General features: G+C 38.4%; 1 protein-coding gene across 1 annotated transcript; it reads left to right on the forward strand.

The window, feature by feature from the left end:
- Positions 1–6229: 6229 nt before the first annotated feature.
- Positions 6230–12178, forward strand: LOC122655119. The gene is made up of 6 exons (XM_043849354.1): positions 6230–6808; positions 8885–9040; positions 9146–9601; positions 10083–10232; positions 10379–10627; positions 10742–12178. The coding sequence occupies exons 1-6, from the start codon at positions 6230–6232 to the stop codon at positions 12176–12178; spliced, it is 3027 nt and encodes a 1008-aa protein (XP_043705289.1).
- The last annotated feature ends 580 nt before the right edge of the window (positions 12179–12758 follow it).

Consider the following 12758-nt stretch of genomic DNA (forward strand, 5'->3'; position numbering starts at 1 on the left):
TGTCATGTCAATCACAACAAACAGTCAAGCAGATCATGTCTTATGTTAAGTCTTTACCTTTTTTAGGCATCCTAGGTCCTAAAGCATTCAAAATTGTTGAGACATATGCCTCCATAATGAATGTGGAGGTATTATCAAACAAATATCTCGACACGGAGTGAAATAGTATGTATTCAAATTTACCTTTAGTATATGGAACAAAGACCGGTTAAATTATTCTACAGGAGAGGGTTTCCTACACTGTCCGTGAGTAGTTTTAGGCGACTAAGGGAACCCCCTTTGGAATTTGACAAAAGTGGGGGAGGGGCATTTATAACATATCACAACTTCACATGAACAGTGATATGTGAAGGGTGTGCAATTTCATTTTTGAGATCGATGATGTTGTACAAAATTTGTTCCCTTATTCTACTATACTAAAAATAAGCTTTATTGGTCATTTTATGTACTTTCTAAATTCTAATATGATCTTTTAAATCAAAGATTGTTGGGTTGTGTTGATTGTAAAACTGCAAATTCTATTTTACAAAAAGAAGTAAAAAGTATAGTTAGCAAACAAAAATTTGCTTGTTGGTAGAGTACTTTATATGTGTTTAATTTTTGGAAAAAAATAACGTTAATCAGTAGTATGGTTTCTACGCCCAAACATAGGAGCGCGCGAAAAGATCGATCAACCCATGGTGAAATTGAGAATCCCATCCAAACCAATACCTTAGTGCGCACAACTGATTAGCATTCTATGTAAAATTAAATAATAACCAGGATCATATAGACAGATCAAGAGCACAATAAACATGTGATAAAGTCGTTCATGGGAGCGTACCTTCTTTGGGATCCATTGGAGACGACGAAAAACGCAGCGGAATGAGTGTTCGATCTCCCTTGAAGCAAGGATCTTCTCCTCTAGACTCCCCTTTAGCACTGGCCCAATGGTAAAACCTTAGAGACTCCGTTTCTCTAGAATGGTGTTGCAATATTGTGATTAGAGTTAGAGGAGAGACCTAGCTTCCCTTTTATACGGATTTCCATAGATCATCCCATTACAGATCTAACGATGATCTGTGAGCCCACACCAGTCAGTCCATATTAGATCCTCTAGATTCTGCATATCTTCCTTATTAGACCAACCTCTTAGAAATAGAAGTTGCCACAATTAATAGAGCCCACCAAAAAGAAAAAATATTAACAAAATATTCTAACATTCTCCCACTTGGGCTAAATTAATTGTAACCAAAGTGAAAACAAAATTTTCGTTTTTTGTCCAAAACAGTTCAAAATCATTTCTGAAAACATGCACGCGCCTTTATGTTGGTCTAGAGATAATTCTAAAGGATCAATTCCCTCATATAAAGTCTTAAACACTGAATCATGGTGGTAACTGCATCTTATAAGCGACACAGGACCATCCATGGTCACGAATGTCCTTAACTCTACTGAAATGGATGCATTATGGTAGTGAGATAATTGGATAACACTTTATAAATAACCTTTATGTGTCATCCCTTTTGTCAGTTCAAAATCATTTCTGAAAACATACACGCACCTTTATGTTGGTCTAGAGATAATTCTAAAGGATCAATCCCCTCACATAGAGTCTTAAACACCGAATCATGGTGGTAACTGCATCTTAGAAGTGAGACAGGACCATCCATGGTCACGAATGTCCTTAACTCTACTGAAATGAATGCAATATGGTAGTGAGATAATTGGATAACACTTTATAAATAACCTTTATGTGTAATCCCTTTTGTCAGTCCAAATTTCTCTTCCTTAAGTGACGCAACGACATATTAGAGAAATCTTTATGGCTCCAACGAACCAGTATGTCTTACATTTAATAACTCGAGTTTTACTTTATGTGATACAAGACATACCTTAAGGCCAATAAATAAGTGCCCGGCCTTTGCTTAAGGTTATCACATACCTCAAGACTTTAAAACAGATACATATACAACATGCCAATATGCAAAATACCAATGTGTTAAACACAGTAGTCATAATAAAACTGCACTCTATTGAATAGAAAATTCATGCCATAGATAGTTGATATATGAATACCAAAATTTATCAAAAGATAAAGTACAAATGCAAATTTTATTACACAATAGAGAAAAAATAAAATGACTCCCATAAAACAATCACATCTAATGATGCTCCCAAGCCCATACTAACAATATGCCTCTCAAAAAACATTAGGGCGAATGCCTTTAATTAGGGGATCAACAACCATATCATCTATACCACAAAAAATCCACTGTGATGTCACATTCTTTAACATTTTCTTTAGTGATCAAATATTTGACCTCCACGTGTTTAGACCTTGTGATACCTTTATTGTTATTAATAACCAACACTACAGAATTGTTATCACAGTACAACTGAATAGGTCTATCCACAAAATCAAACACTGTCCCTTATGAGATTCCTTAACCAAACTGCTTGAATAGTTGTCCCATAGCATGCTACAAGCTCTACTTGCATAGTTGAAGAAGTAATCATTCCCTGCTTCGTGCTTTTCCACGACACTGTCCCTCCTACCATTAAGAAAATATAACCTGATGTGGACTTCCTATCATCCTGACGGCCAACAAAGTCAAAATCTAAATATCCTACTAGCTGTAGGTCTTGAACACGTTTGTAGATCAACATAAAATCTCTTGTTCTCTTCAAGTACCTCAAAACCTTCTTGGAAGCAACTGATCGAACTATAATTATGCATTGAATTTCTATCTAATTGTTGGTTCCAATTTAATATCTTTGATTTAATTAATTCCATTTTGCTATGTAATTGTGATTACAGGGTGTTACAGGGTCATGCGCATAAAAGATGCTGAATGGAAGGATTTGATGTAATTTAGGCACCAGTCTACCCATGGATCGACTCACATGCGATCAAGGGCGAGATGAGCAAAAGTTTCACTGAAGACCCAAGGGCATTGAAGAGATTTCACCTCAAATTAGAAGTAGGACCAAGAAATTGGGCAACAAAGGAAAATCAAGTACAACGGCATAATCGTAATTTTAGAAAATTGGGAAATTTTCAAAAGATATCTAATATTAGGCTCATATCGTCTGGAACATTAACTGGAACAACTTTAATTCTCAGATTGGGTCCATCCGGGACCAGAATGAAGAGATATTTTCAAAAAGAGGATTTTGACCAAATTTAGAATTTAGATTGATTTTAGATTTAAATAAAAAAGAATTCTCTCTCCTTCCCTAATTCTATCTCTCTCACGGCCCTTTCACTCTCATTCTCTCTCCCAACTTTCTCTCAAGCCTCTCATCTCTCACGACTCCCTCATGGACTCTCTCTCTCTCTCATTTTTTTCTCTCTCCATTTCTCACGCTCTCTTTGGTTCCCTGATATTTCTCTTTAAGAACGGCTACTCCCTCCTAGAATCCTCTCTCCAACATCCACAACCGAGCACAGTACCACTCACCATCATTCCATCCTTCGTCTCATCGTCTCCTCTTCTCTTTTCTTCTTCTTCTTCTTCTTCTAAGGATTTTCCTGGATAGCATTCCGCAAAAAGACCAACCTCACCATTGAAGCCGCTCCAGCTCTCTACCTGCGTATCACGTTCATGGAAGATCACCATTGCTACCCCCTATCAGTTAGCCTCATGAGTGGCTAAGTATCTTCTGTCTTTAGGTGCAGATGAAGCATTGAATTTTGTTAATTAAATTTATGGATGATACATTTGATTGTTTGATGCTAAGACTTATAATTTTATTTCATTGAATGGATTTTATTGCTAAATCTAATTTAAGGAATTTGTTTCTGTGATTCATCTTCTCTATCCAAACAATGGTATTTCTGTGATTGTAATTGAAACCGATGATAGTCTATAATTGACTGAACTAAGTGTATTAAGCCAAAAGCGAAAAACGATAGTGATTGGCAAGATAGGTTATAACTAGGTCGAATTGTAATTTATCATTCTGTGGTGTCATTAGGCTTGTAGCTGTAATGAACCGTAAGTGTATGCCATAAATTAACTAACGAATCAATGTGGATTCGAAACCTGAAAACAATCTCTCTCTTTCATCTCTCAAATTGATTTTTAGTATCCCTTATAGTTAATTAAATTATTGCTTTTTGTTTAGTTAATCAAAACCCGAAACGACTATATTTCATCCTTAGTGTTTTAGCCTTCTAGTTCCTCGTGGATTCGATCTCTACTTACCACTGTTCTATTAGTTCCAATTATGGTTTAATTTTTTATCTTGTAACGACACGATCAAATTTTGGCACCGTTGCCGGGGAACCAAAGCACGGTTTGCTAAGATTGATTTAGTTGTTTATTTTTCTATTTTGTTTTTGTTTTAATTTCAGAATTTTTTTTAAAAAGAAAGAAAAAAAATAAAACACAATTAGAATTTTTCTTTTTAATTTCTTCTTTAGTTTAATTTTAGTTCAGTCTAAGTTGCTTTTATTAGGCAGCCCAGTTTGCAGAGCAAGGACGAGTGCGCCATTTTCAGACAAACTTGTTGAACTTGCATTCACCCCCTTTGCACACATTTTTTTTATTTAATTTTTTTCCCACTCTCTTATTTGGTTCTCGTCATTGTTAAAGCATAATTTTATTCTTCCTTCCCCTTAAGATCATATGTCTAATTTTCTTTTTATTGGTTATTCATTCTTGGATGCGACAAAGTTCAAGTGAGGATCGATCTTCATTGGAGCTAGGCATTTCAGGTATATACCTTATCTCTTCTATTTGATTTGCTTAGTTTAATTTTATGATGTCTTTCCATCTTGGTTGTGAATATTTTGGTTGTTAGTTTTTTTTATAGTTTTAGTTTAGTTGATGCTTCGACTTCGTTCCTGTCACCCTACATTGACCGATTTAGACCTTGAAATTGAGAGAACTTTGTGTTTAATTCAGAAAAATAAAAGAATGGGAGAGAACGAACCAAACCACCGCCCATTGAGTGAGCACTTCACTCCCTCGACCTATACGTCGACTTCATGCATTAGGGTTCCTACTGTTCAGGCAGCCCAATATGAGATTGAGTCCAGTGTTATTCAGATGCTCCGATCTTGTATGGACTTAACAATGAGGAACACTACAAACATCTAGATGAATTTTTAGAGATATGCTCAACTATTAAAATACAGAATTTTTCTGAAGTTGCTCTGAGGTTGATCTTATTCCCATTTTTCCTCAAAGATAAAGCCAAACAATGGCTCAATTCCTTGGATGTTGTAGTGATCACTAGTTGGGCGCAGATGCAACAAGAGTTTCTGAAAAAGTATTTCCCCATAGGTCGGACCAATCAGATTAGGCGAGTCATCACTAGCTTTTCGCAAATTGATGGTGAGCAATTTCATGAGACCTGGGAAAGACTTAAGGACCTGATTGGAAAGTGTCCCCATCACACTGTACCTAAGTGGCAATTAGTTCAGTGCTTTTATGATGGACTAACTGATAGACATAGACAGATGGTGGATGCTAGTTGTGGAGGTACATTCATGCATAAGAGTTAGACTGAGGCTTGGCAATTGTTTGAGACCTTGAGTGAGAATTCATTGCATCATGTGTCAGCCTCTAGGACTGAAATTCCCATGACTAGACCCCAAAGAAAAGGTGGCCTCTATGAGATAGGTCAATTTGTGACCAGAAACACCAAAGTGGGCCTGCTCTCTTAGAAGTTAGATCGTTTGTTATCTATAGGGCAGATTCCTAAGCCAACAAATTCTCCTCAAACCTTTCAGGATGTGTGCACTCTTTGAGCCAATCCTTATCATTATATGAGTGAGTGTCCCTTAGCTGGGCAATTCTCTGAATATGTTCAAGAACAAGCCCAGGCTACATAGAGTTTCTCTAAATCGGGTAATGACTCATTCTCTAATACTTATAACTCTGGTTGGAGGAACCACCCAAACTTTGGTTGGAAACAACCTAATGGATTCCAGGCTCCACCCTATAGGCAGAATTTTTCCAATCCATAGAATGCCTATAGAGAGCCACAATAACCACTTCCTCCACCACCTATGAGTTCATCATTAGAGGAAAAGGTGATGCGTGCCTTGAATGGGTTGGACCAGAACACTCAGCTCTTACACTCCCATACTCAATCTCTCTCTAAGTTAGAAACTCAGTTAGGTCAGTTAGCTGATGCCATAAGTAGGAGAGAAGAAGGTTAACTACCAAGTCAAGTGGTAGGAAATCCTAACAATCAACCTAGTTATCGAATTTTCCATGAACAAGCTAAGGCAGACATGACTTTAAGGAGTGGCCGAGTATTGGGAACCCCTGAACAGAGTTCCCCTGCAGAGAATTCTGAGAAAGAGGTGAGTCTAGAACCCAGTCCTAAAGCTTCCCAAGCTTCCAAGGACCATGAGATTGAACAAGTTGGGGAGGGTAACAACCCTGATATTTACATGTCTAGAGCCCCTTTTTCCTCTTGTTTAGAATCTCCATCTTCTTCAACATTTGGCAAGAAGGGTGCAAGAATGGAAGAGATGATGGAATTGTTCAAACAATTCCAGATCAACCTCCCCCTTCTAGATGCCATCAAGCAAGTTCCAGCTTATGCTAAGTTCTTAAAAGACTTATTCACTCAAAAGCGTAAGTTGAAGACCCACATTCCTAAGACTATCTATCTTACTGAGCAGGTTAGTGCAGTTCTGTCTAATCAACTCCCCCCTAAGCTTAAAGATCCTAGAGCCCCTCTTATATCTTGCACCATTGGCAACCTTGCCATTGAGCGAGCGCTTCTTGATCTAGGGGAGAGTGTTAATATTTTACCCAGCTCAGTTTATGATCGATTTGGGTTTGGAGAATTAAAGCCTACACAGGTTATTCTCTAACTTGCTAACCGTTCCATTAAAGTACCTAGAGGTTTCATTGAAGATGTATTGGTTAAAGTAGATGAGCTCTATTTTCCTATGGATTTCCTAGTCCTTGACATGGAAACAAAAACTAATGGGAAACTATAGTCGATTATCTTAGGACGTCCATTCTTGGCTACTGCCAATGCCTACATCAACTGTAGATCAGGTGCAATGGATACTTCCCTGACAACGGTGCCAAAAACTTGTTGTGAAATTAAACTAACCGCAAGCGTACAGGTCAATGTAGCTAACGGGTCGATCTCAAGAAGATAAGCCACTCTATCTTACTTACTTAAAGTAACGCGAGAGTAAACCAATTTACAATGATTAATTAGACTAACCTAATGATCCTAACACATGCATCTATCGATTCCAACGGCCTAACCATTCATCATCTAACCTACCAAAATCTAACGCTGAATACGAGATTGATTGACGGATTGAAATTGCCACATCCACACACATATAAAAACATAGATCTAAGAGCAAAGAAGTTACTAAACCAGAAATTGCTTGAACCGAATTTGATAAAGCTTTCTCTACCAAAGTTGAATTCGCATCTACACCTACCAAACCTGAAAATCAAAATAAAAATCTAACATAAGGAAATAGTAAGACATAAGAATGGGAATGGAAAGAAAGGGAAAATAGAATTGACTACTCCCTTCTACCAAATTTGCAATTATTGTTGATGATTATTGTGTTGATTGAACTTGAATGAAACTTGAACTTGAAGTGTTGTTGTTGATGAAGCTTGCATTGCTTGAATGGAAAAACGCCACTCTCTCTCTCTAGAACCCCTAATCCCTCTCAGAAGAATTGGAAATCTTAGAGCTAGAAAACTTGAAAATAAAAATTACTCTAGAAGGCTTGTAAAAAAAAAACTGAATTGAAATTGCATTAATTAAAGAATACACTTGAGAACTCAATGAAGAAGACAATTCCTCAAAAGAGAAAGAGAATAAAAACTAAAAACTGCCCCTCACAAGCTCACACCCTCCCCCTCTTATACAATTTTTTTAACACTCAAAAATATCCACCACACTCCTCCAACAATTTTCCTTCCCTTCTAGAGTAGGATCTCTTGCAACTTCCTACTATATCTCTTACCATTTAGAAACTAATCTTAAATAATAAAAAAAAGATTACATAAAGATAATATCCTCCTTGACCACAAATTGTTGAGGAGCTTCCCTTGGCCATCCAAATCGTTGGATATGTGGGGATTGTGGAGATAAAAGAGAGAAAAAAATAGGGAAAGCCACCTTATTGATCCTCTCCCTTCCTCTACCTACTTTCTCTCCTTCTTCAGCAATTTCTCTTGCTATATTGAGAATCCTTGCTGTCCAAGTGATGTGGAGGGATGGAAATAAAATAGGAAACCCAATCTCCTTTGAATAAAGATCCATCCAAGTATAGGAGATAAATTAGGAAAGATAAATCTCCTCCCTTCAAGCAAAATTCGGTCCATATATTGTGGTCAGGTGGAGACAAAATAGGAAAGATAAATCTCCAAAATTCCAAAATCCTTCTCTGCCTTGAAAATGTGTTCTCCCTTGAAAATGTGCAAGTGGGTCCCATGGTGATTTTCTCTCTCCTCTAAATGTGAAAAACGCAGAAAGGGGGTCTTTGCATGAGAGAATCTCAACCCTTGATCATGATTGTCTTCTTTGATGCCAAATATACCCCTAGGAAATCGCAGACTGGCCCGGGCTTGCATTCCAGCTCATTTCTGGCCTATTATTCTTTTTTGGCCCAAAAAGAATAATCGCATGTATGGATGTCAAAACTAATGCATACTTTTAATGCATCAAGTCCATCTTGCTCAGAATTCAACCCTCTTCACAACCATGAAAAGTAACCGGACCACTTTACGTGTTAATTTGAAGATATGGCGCCTGATAGTCCAGAACAACCTTTAAGCTCAAAGATGGACCTAAAACCTGAAAAATAACAGAAAATAACAAAGGTAGCTCCATTCTAAGTATGTAAAATGCATACTTTATGCCCTAAGACTTCACACATAAATGTGCTTATCAGACGTCCATTCTGGCTACTGCCAATGCCTACATCAACTGTAGACTAGGTGCAATGGATATTTCCTTTGGTAATGAGAAGCTCCGATTGAACATCGTTACTGCTTCTTTAGGGCCCCAACGTGAGGAAGAGTGCTTCTCCATTGATATTATAGATGAGGTAATAGCAGAGTGCACACCGATGATGTTAGCAGATGACCCATTGCAACAGTGTCTGACTTTCTCTTGAGGTGATGATTTTGATAGTGATACATATACTGCTGAGGTCAATGTGTTATTAGATGCCCCTACTCCTCCAGACCGTCCTTTGTGGACTGTCAAGTATGAGTCACTTCCTCCCCTGGCTGAGAAGCCACTATTGAGTTATATTGAGTCCCCACCAGTGTTAGAGCTTAAACTATTGCCAACCTCTTTGAAATATGCTTTCTTGGGATTGAATGAGACGCTATCTATCATCATTGCTTCCAACTTGACATCTGATCAAGAAAGCAAACTGTTGGGTGTTCTCAAAGAACATAAGGATGCCATCGGGTGGTCTGTTGCTGAGTTAAGGGGTATTAGCTCATTGATTTATATGCATTGTATCTACTATGATGATGGGGCTAAACCTTTCTGGGATGCACAAAGGAGATTGAATCCTAACATGCGCGAAGTTGTCAAGAAAGAGGTGGTGAAATGGTTAGATGCAAGCATTATTTACCCCATCTCTAACAGCAAGTGGGTGAGTCCCACTCAGGTTGTGCCTAAGAAATAGGGCATCACTGTCGTTGAGAACGACCAGGGTGGCAAGGCCCCTACTCGTACAACCACAGGTTGGCGGGTATGCATTGATTATAGGAAATTGAACGTTGTCACCTGCCATGACCACTTCCCTCTTCCTTTTATAGACTAAATACTTGAAAAATTAGTAGGCTAAATCCATTATTGTTTTCAAGATGGCTATTCAGGTTATAATCAGGTGTCTGTGTGCCCAGAGGACCAAGAGAAAACCACTTTCACATGCCCCTATGGCACATTCGCTTTTAGACTATTGCCCTTTGGTTTGTAATGCACCCGCCACCTTCTAGAGATGCATGATGTCTATCTTTTCTGACATGGTGGGGGAGTTTCTCGAAGTCTTCATGGAAGATTTCTTTGTATTTGGCTCTTCCTTTGATGATTGTCTCTCCAAGCTGACTAAAGTTTTGAAACGTTGAATGAAGACAACTCTGATTTTGAGTTGGGAGAAGAGCCATTTCATGGTTCAACAAGGGATTGTGCTTGGTCACATTGTGTCTCAACATGGGATAGAGGTTGATAGGGCTAAAGTTGATTTGATTGCCAACCTCTCACCCCCCGCTTCTGTTCGGCAGGTCCATTCCTTTCTAGGCCATGCAGGCTTTTATAGGCGGTTCATCAAGGACTTTAGCCATATATCAAGACCCTTGTGCAATCTGCTTGCCAAGAAAGAACATTTTGTCTTTGATGATGCCTACCTCCAAGCCTTCAATACCATTAGTGCTTTATTATCTACAACACCCATAATCCAGCCCCGGATTGGTCACTGCCATTTGATATTATGTGTGATGCATCTGACTATGCGGTTGGAGCTGTGTTAGGACAGAGAGTCGACAAGAAACCCATTGTCATATATTATGCTAGTAAGATCTTCTCAGAAACTCAATTGAATTATACCACAACTGAGAAAGAGTTGCTAGCTGTAGTGTTTGCTCTTGATAAATTCCGGTCTTATCTCTTTGGATCCAAGGTTGTGGTGTATTCTGATCATGCTGCTCTTAGGCATTTACTTGCCAAGAAAGACACCAAACCAAGATTGATTAGATGGATTCTTTTACTGCAATAGTTTAATTTAGAAATTCAGGACAAGAAAGGTTCCAAAAATGTGGTAGCAGATCATCTGTCTAGGATCTTAGTTGAGTCTCCCTCCACCACTAAGTTGGTTAGAGAATCCTTCCCTGATGAGCAATTATTTGTGGTTTCTCATACTCCTTCTCCTTGGTTTGCACATATTGTGAACTACTTGGCTATTGAGAAGCATCCTGTTGGTTGGACTAAGCAAGAGAAAGATAGATTCTTCTCACAACTGAAGTTCTATTATTGGGAGGACCCGAAATTGTTCAAGTACTGTCCTGACCAAGTCATTCGCCACTGTGTCCCCCAGAGTGAGTTTCATAGTATCCTTACCTTTTATCACACTCTTGCATGTGGAGGGCATTTTCGTGGCAAGAAAACTGCTGCCAAGGTTTTACATAGTGGTTTCTTATGGCCTTCTATGGTTAGAGATGTCCATGAGTTTTGCTGTAATTGTGTCCAATGTCAGAAAGTCGGAAATATGTCTCGTAGAGATATGATGCCCCTTAATCCTATTCTAGTTGTTGAGATCTTTGATGTGTGGGGTATAGATTTCATGGGACCTTTTCCTTCGTCTTGCGTCTTTGAGTATATTTTGGTTGTGGTAGACTATGTGTCTAAGTGGGTTGAGGCATTGGCCACTCGAACCATTGATCACAAGGTGGCGGTTAAGTTTGTACAGAGCCATATTTTTAGTCGCTTTGGATTTCCATGTGCCATCATTAGTGATGGTGGCTCTCATTTTAAGCACTGGATTTTTAGGGCTTTACTGCGGAAGTATTCTATTACTCATAAGGTTACCATGCCTTATCATCCGCAGACCAGTGGTCAAGTAGAGGTGTCCAATAGGGAGATCAAGTGCATTCTTGAGAAAATGGTTAGGCCGGATAGGAAAGATTGGTTGTTGAGACTCGATGACACATTGTGGGCCTACCGTACTACTTATAAGACTCCCATTGGCATGTCCCTATACCGGTTGGTATTTGGGAAAGCTTGTCACTTACCTGTCGAGTTGGAACATCATGCTTTGTGGGCCATTAAACAGTTTAATTTTGATATGGTCAAAGCTGGCTCCACCCGTCGTCTTCAACTCTTAGAGTTGGAAGAGATGCACAATGATGCGTATGAGAGCACACATATTTATAAGGCTAGGACAAAGGCTTGTCATGATAAACATATTGTCTGTAAGTCTTTTGAGGTTAACCAAAAAGTTTGGCTTTTCAATTCCAAATTACGCCTCTTTCCTGGTAAGCTTCAGTCTCGATGGGATGGTCCCTTTGTTGTCACCCATGTGTCACCCCATGGTGCTATTACCATTCAAAATCTGCAAACAGGGCACACTTTTACAGTTAATGGGCAGTGTCTGAAGCCCTATGTGGATGGTATTACAGATAAGCAGGTCATTGAATCTGTTGACTTGATTGACCCAATTTATGAGTTTTCTTGAGGTCCCACCCTTTATTTGGTTAAAGACAGTAAACTTAGTGCTTATGGGAGGCAACTCACCATTTTACTTCAGTTTTTGTTTTTCATAGTTTTTCAGGTAGACAATAGATAACCATGGCAAGTGCAGGTTGATGATCGTAGCGCTCCACTTCACAAGGTTGTATTGCTCATTCCCTTTTATTTTTTTCCCATTGTTTTATATTGTCATATTCTTTTGCATGTCATTGGGGACAATGTCATTTAAGTTGGGGAGGGCACAACTTTTAACTCTGATCTTTATTGCGGATTCATGCTAAAATTTTGTTCCAATCTAGAGCATTCAATATCGTTATCAGGAGTTATAGTAGATGATTCTAGAGTTTGTTGATGTTTTTACCAGTTATTTAAACTTGGAACATTATTTCTCTTCCATTGTTGATTAAATTTTTGCTTGAGATATGAATTTTCATCTTTAGTGAATGGTTATGATGATTCATGTGTAACTATGCAAGCCTTTGTGGTTGAAAATTTTTCAAAGTCATGCATTTATGACTTTCTCCTTATTAATCGGGCCTCTTTATCACAAGCATTGAGTTTCGCGT

The sequence above is a fragment of the Telopea speciosissima genome, chromosome 3 (genome assembly GCF_018873765.1).
Source record: "Telopea speciosissima isolate NSW1024214 ecotype Mountain lineage chromosome 3, Tspe_v1, whole genome shotgun sequence".
Taxonomy (NCBI): Eukaryota; Viridiplantae; Streptophyta; class Magnoliopsida; order Proteales; family Proteaceae; genus Telopea; species Telopea speciosissima.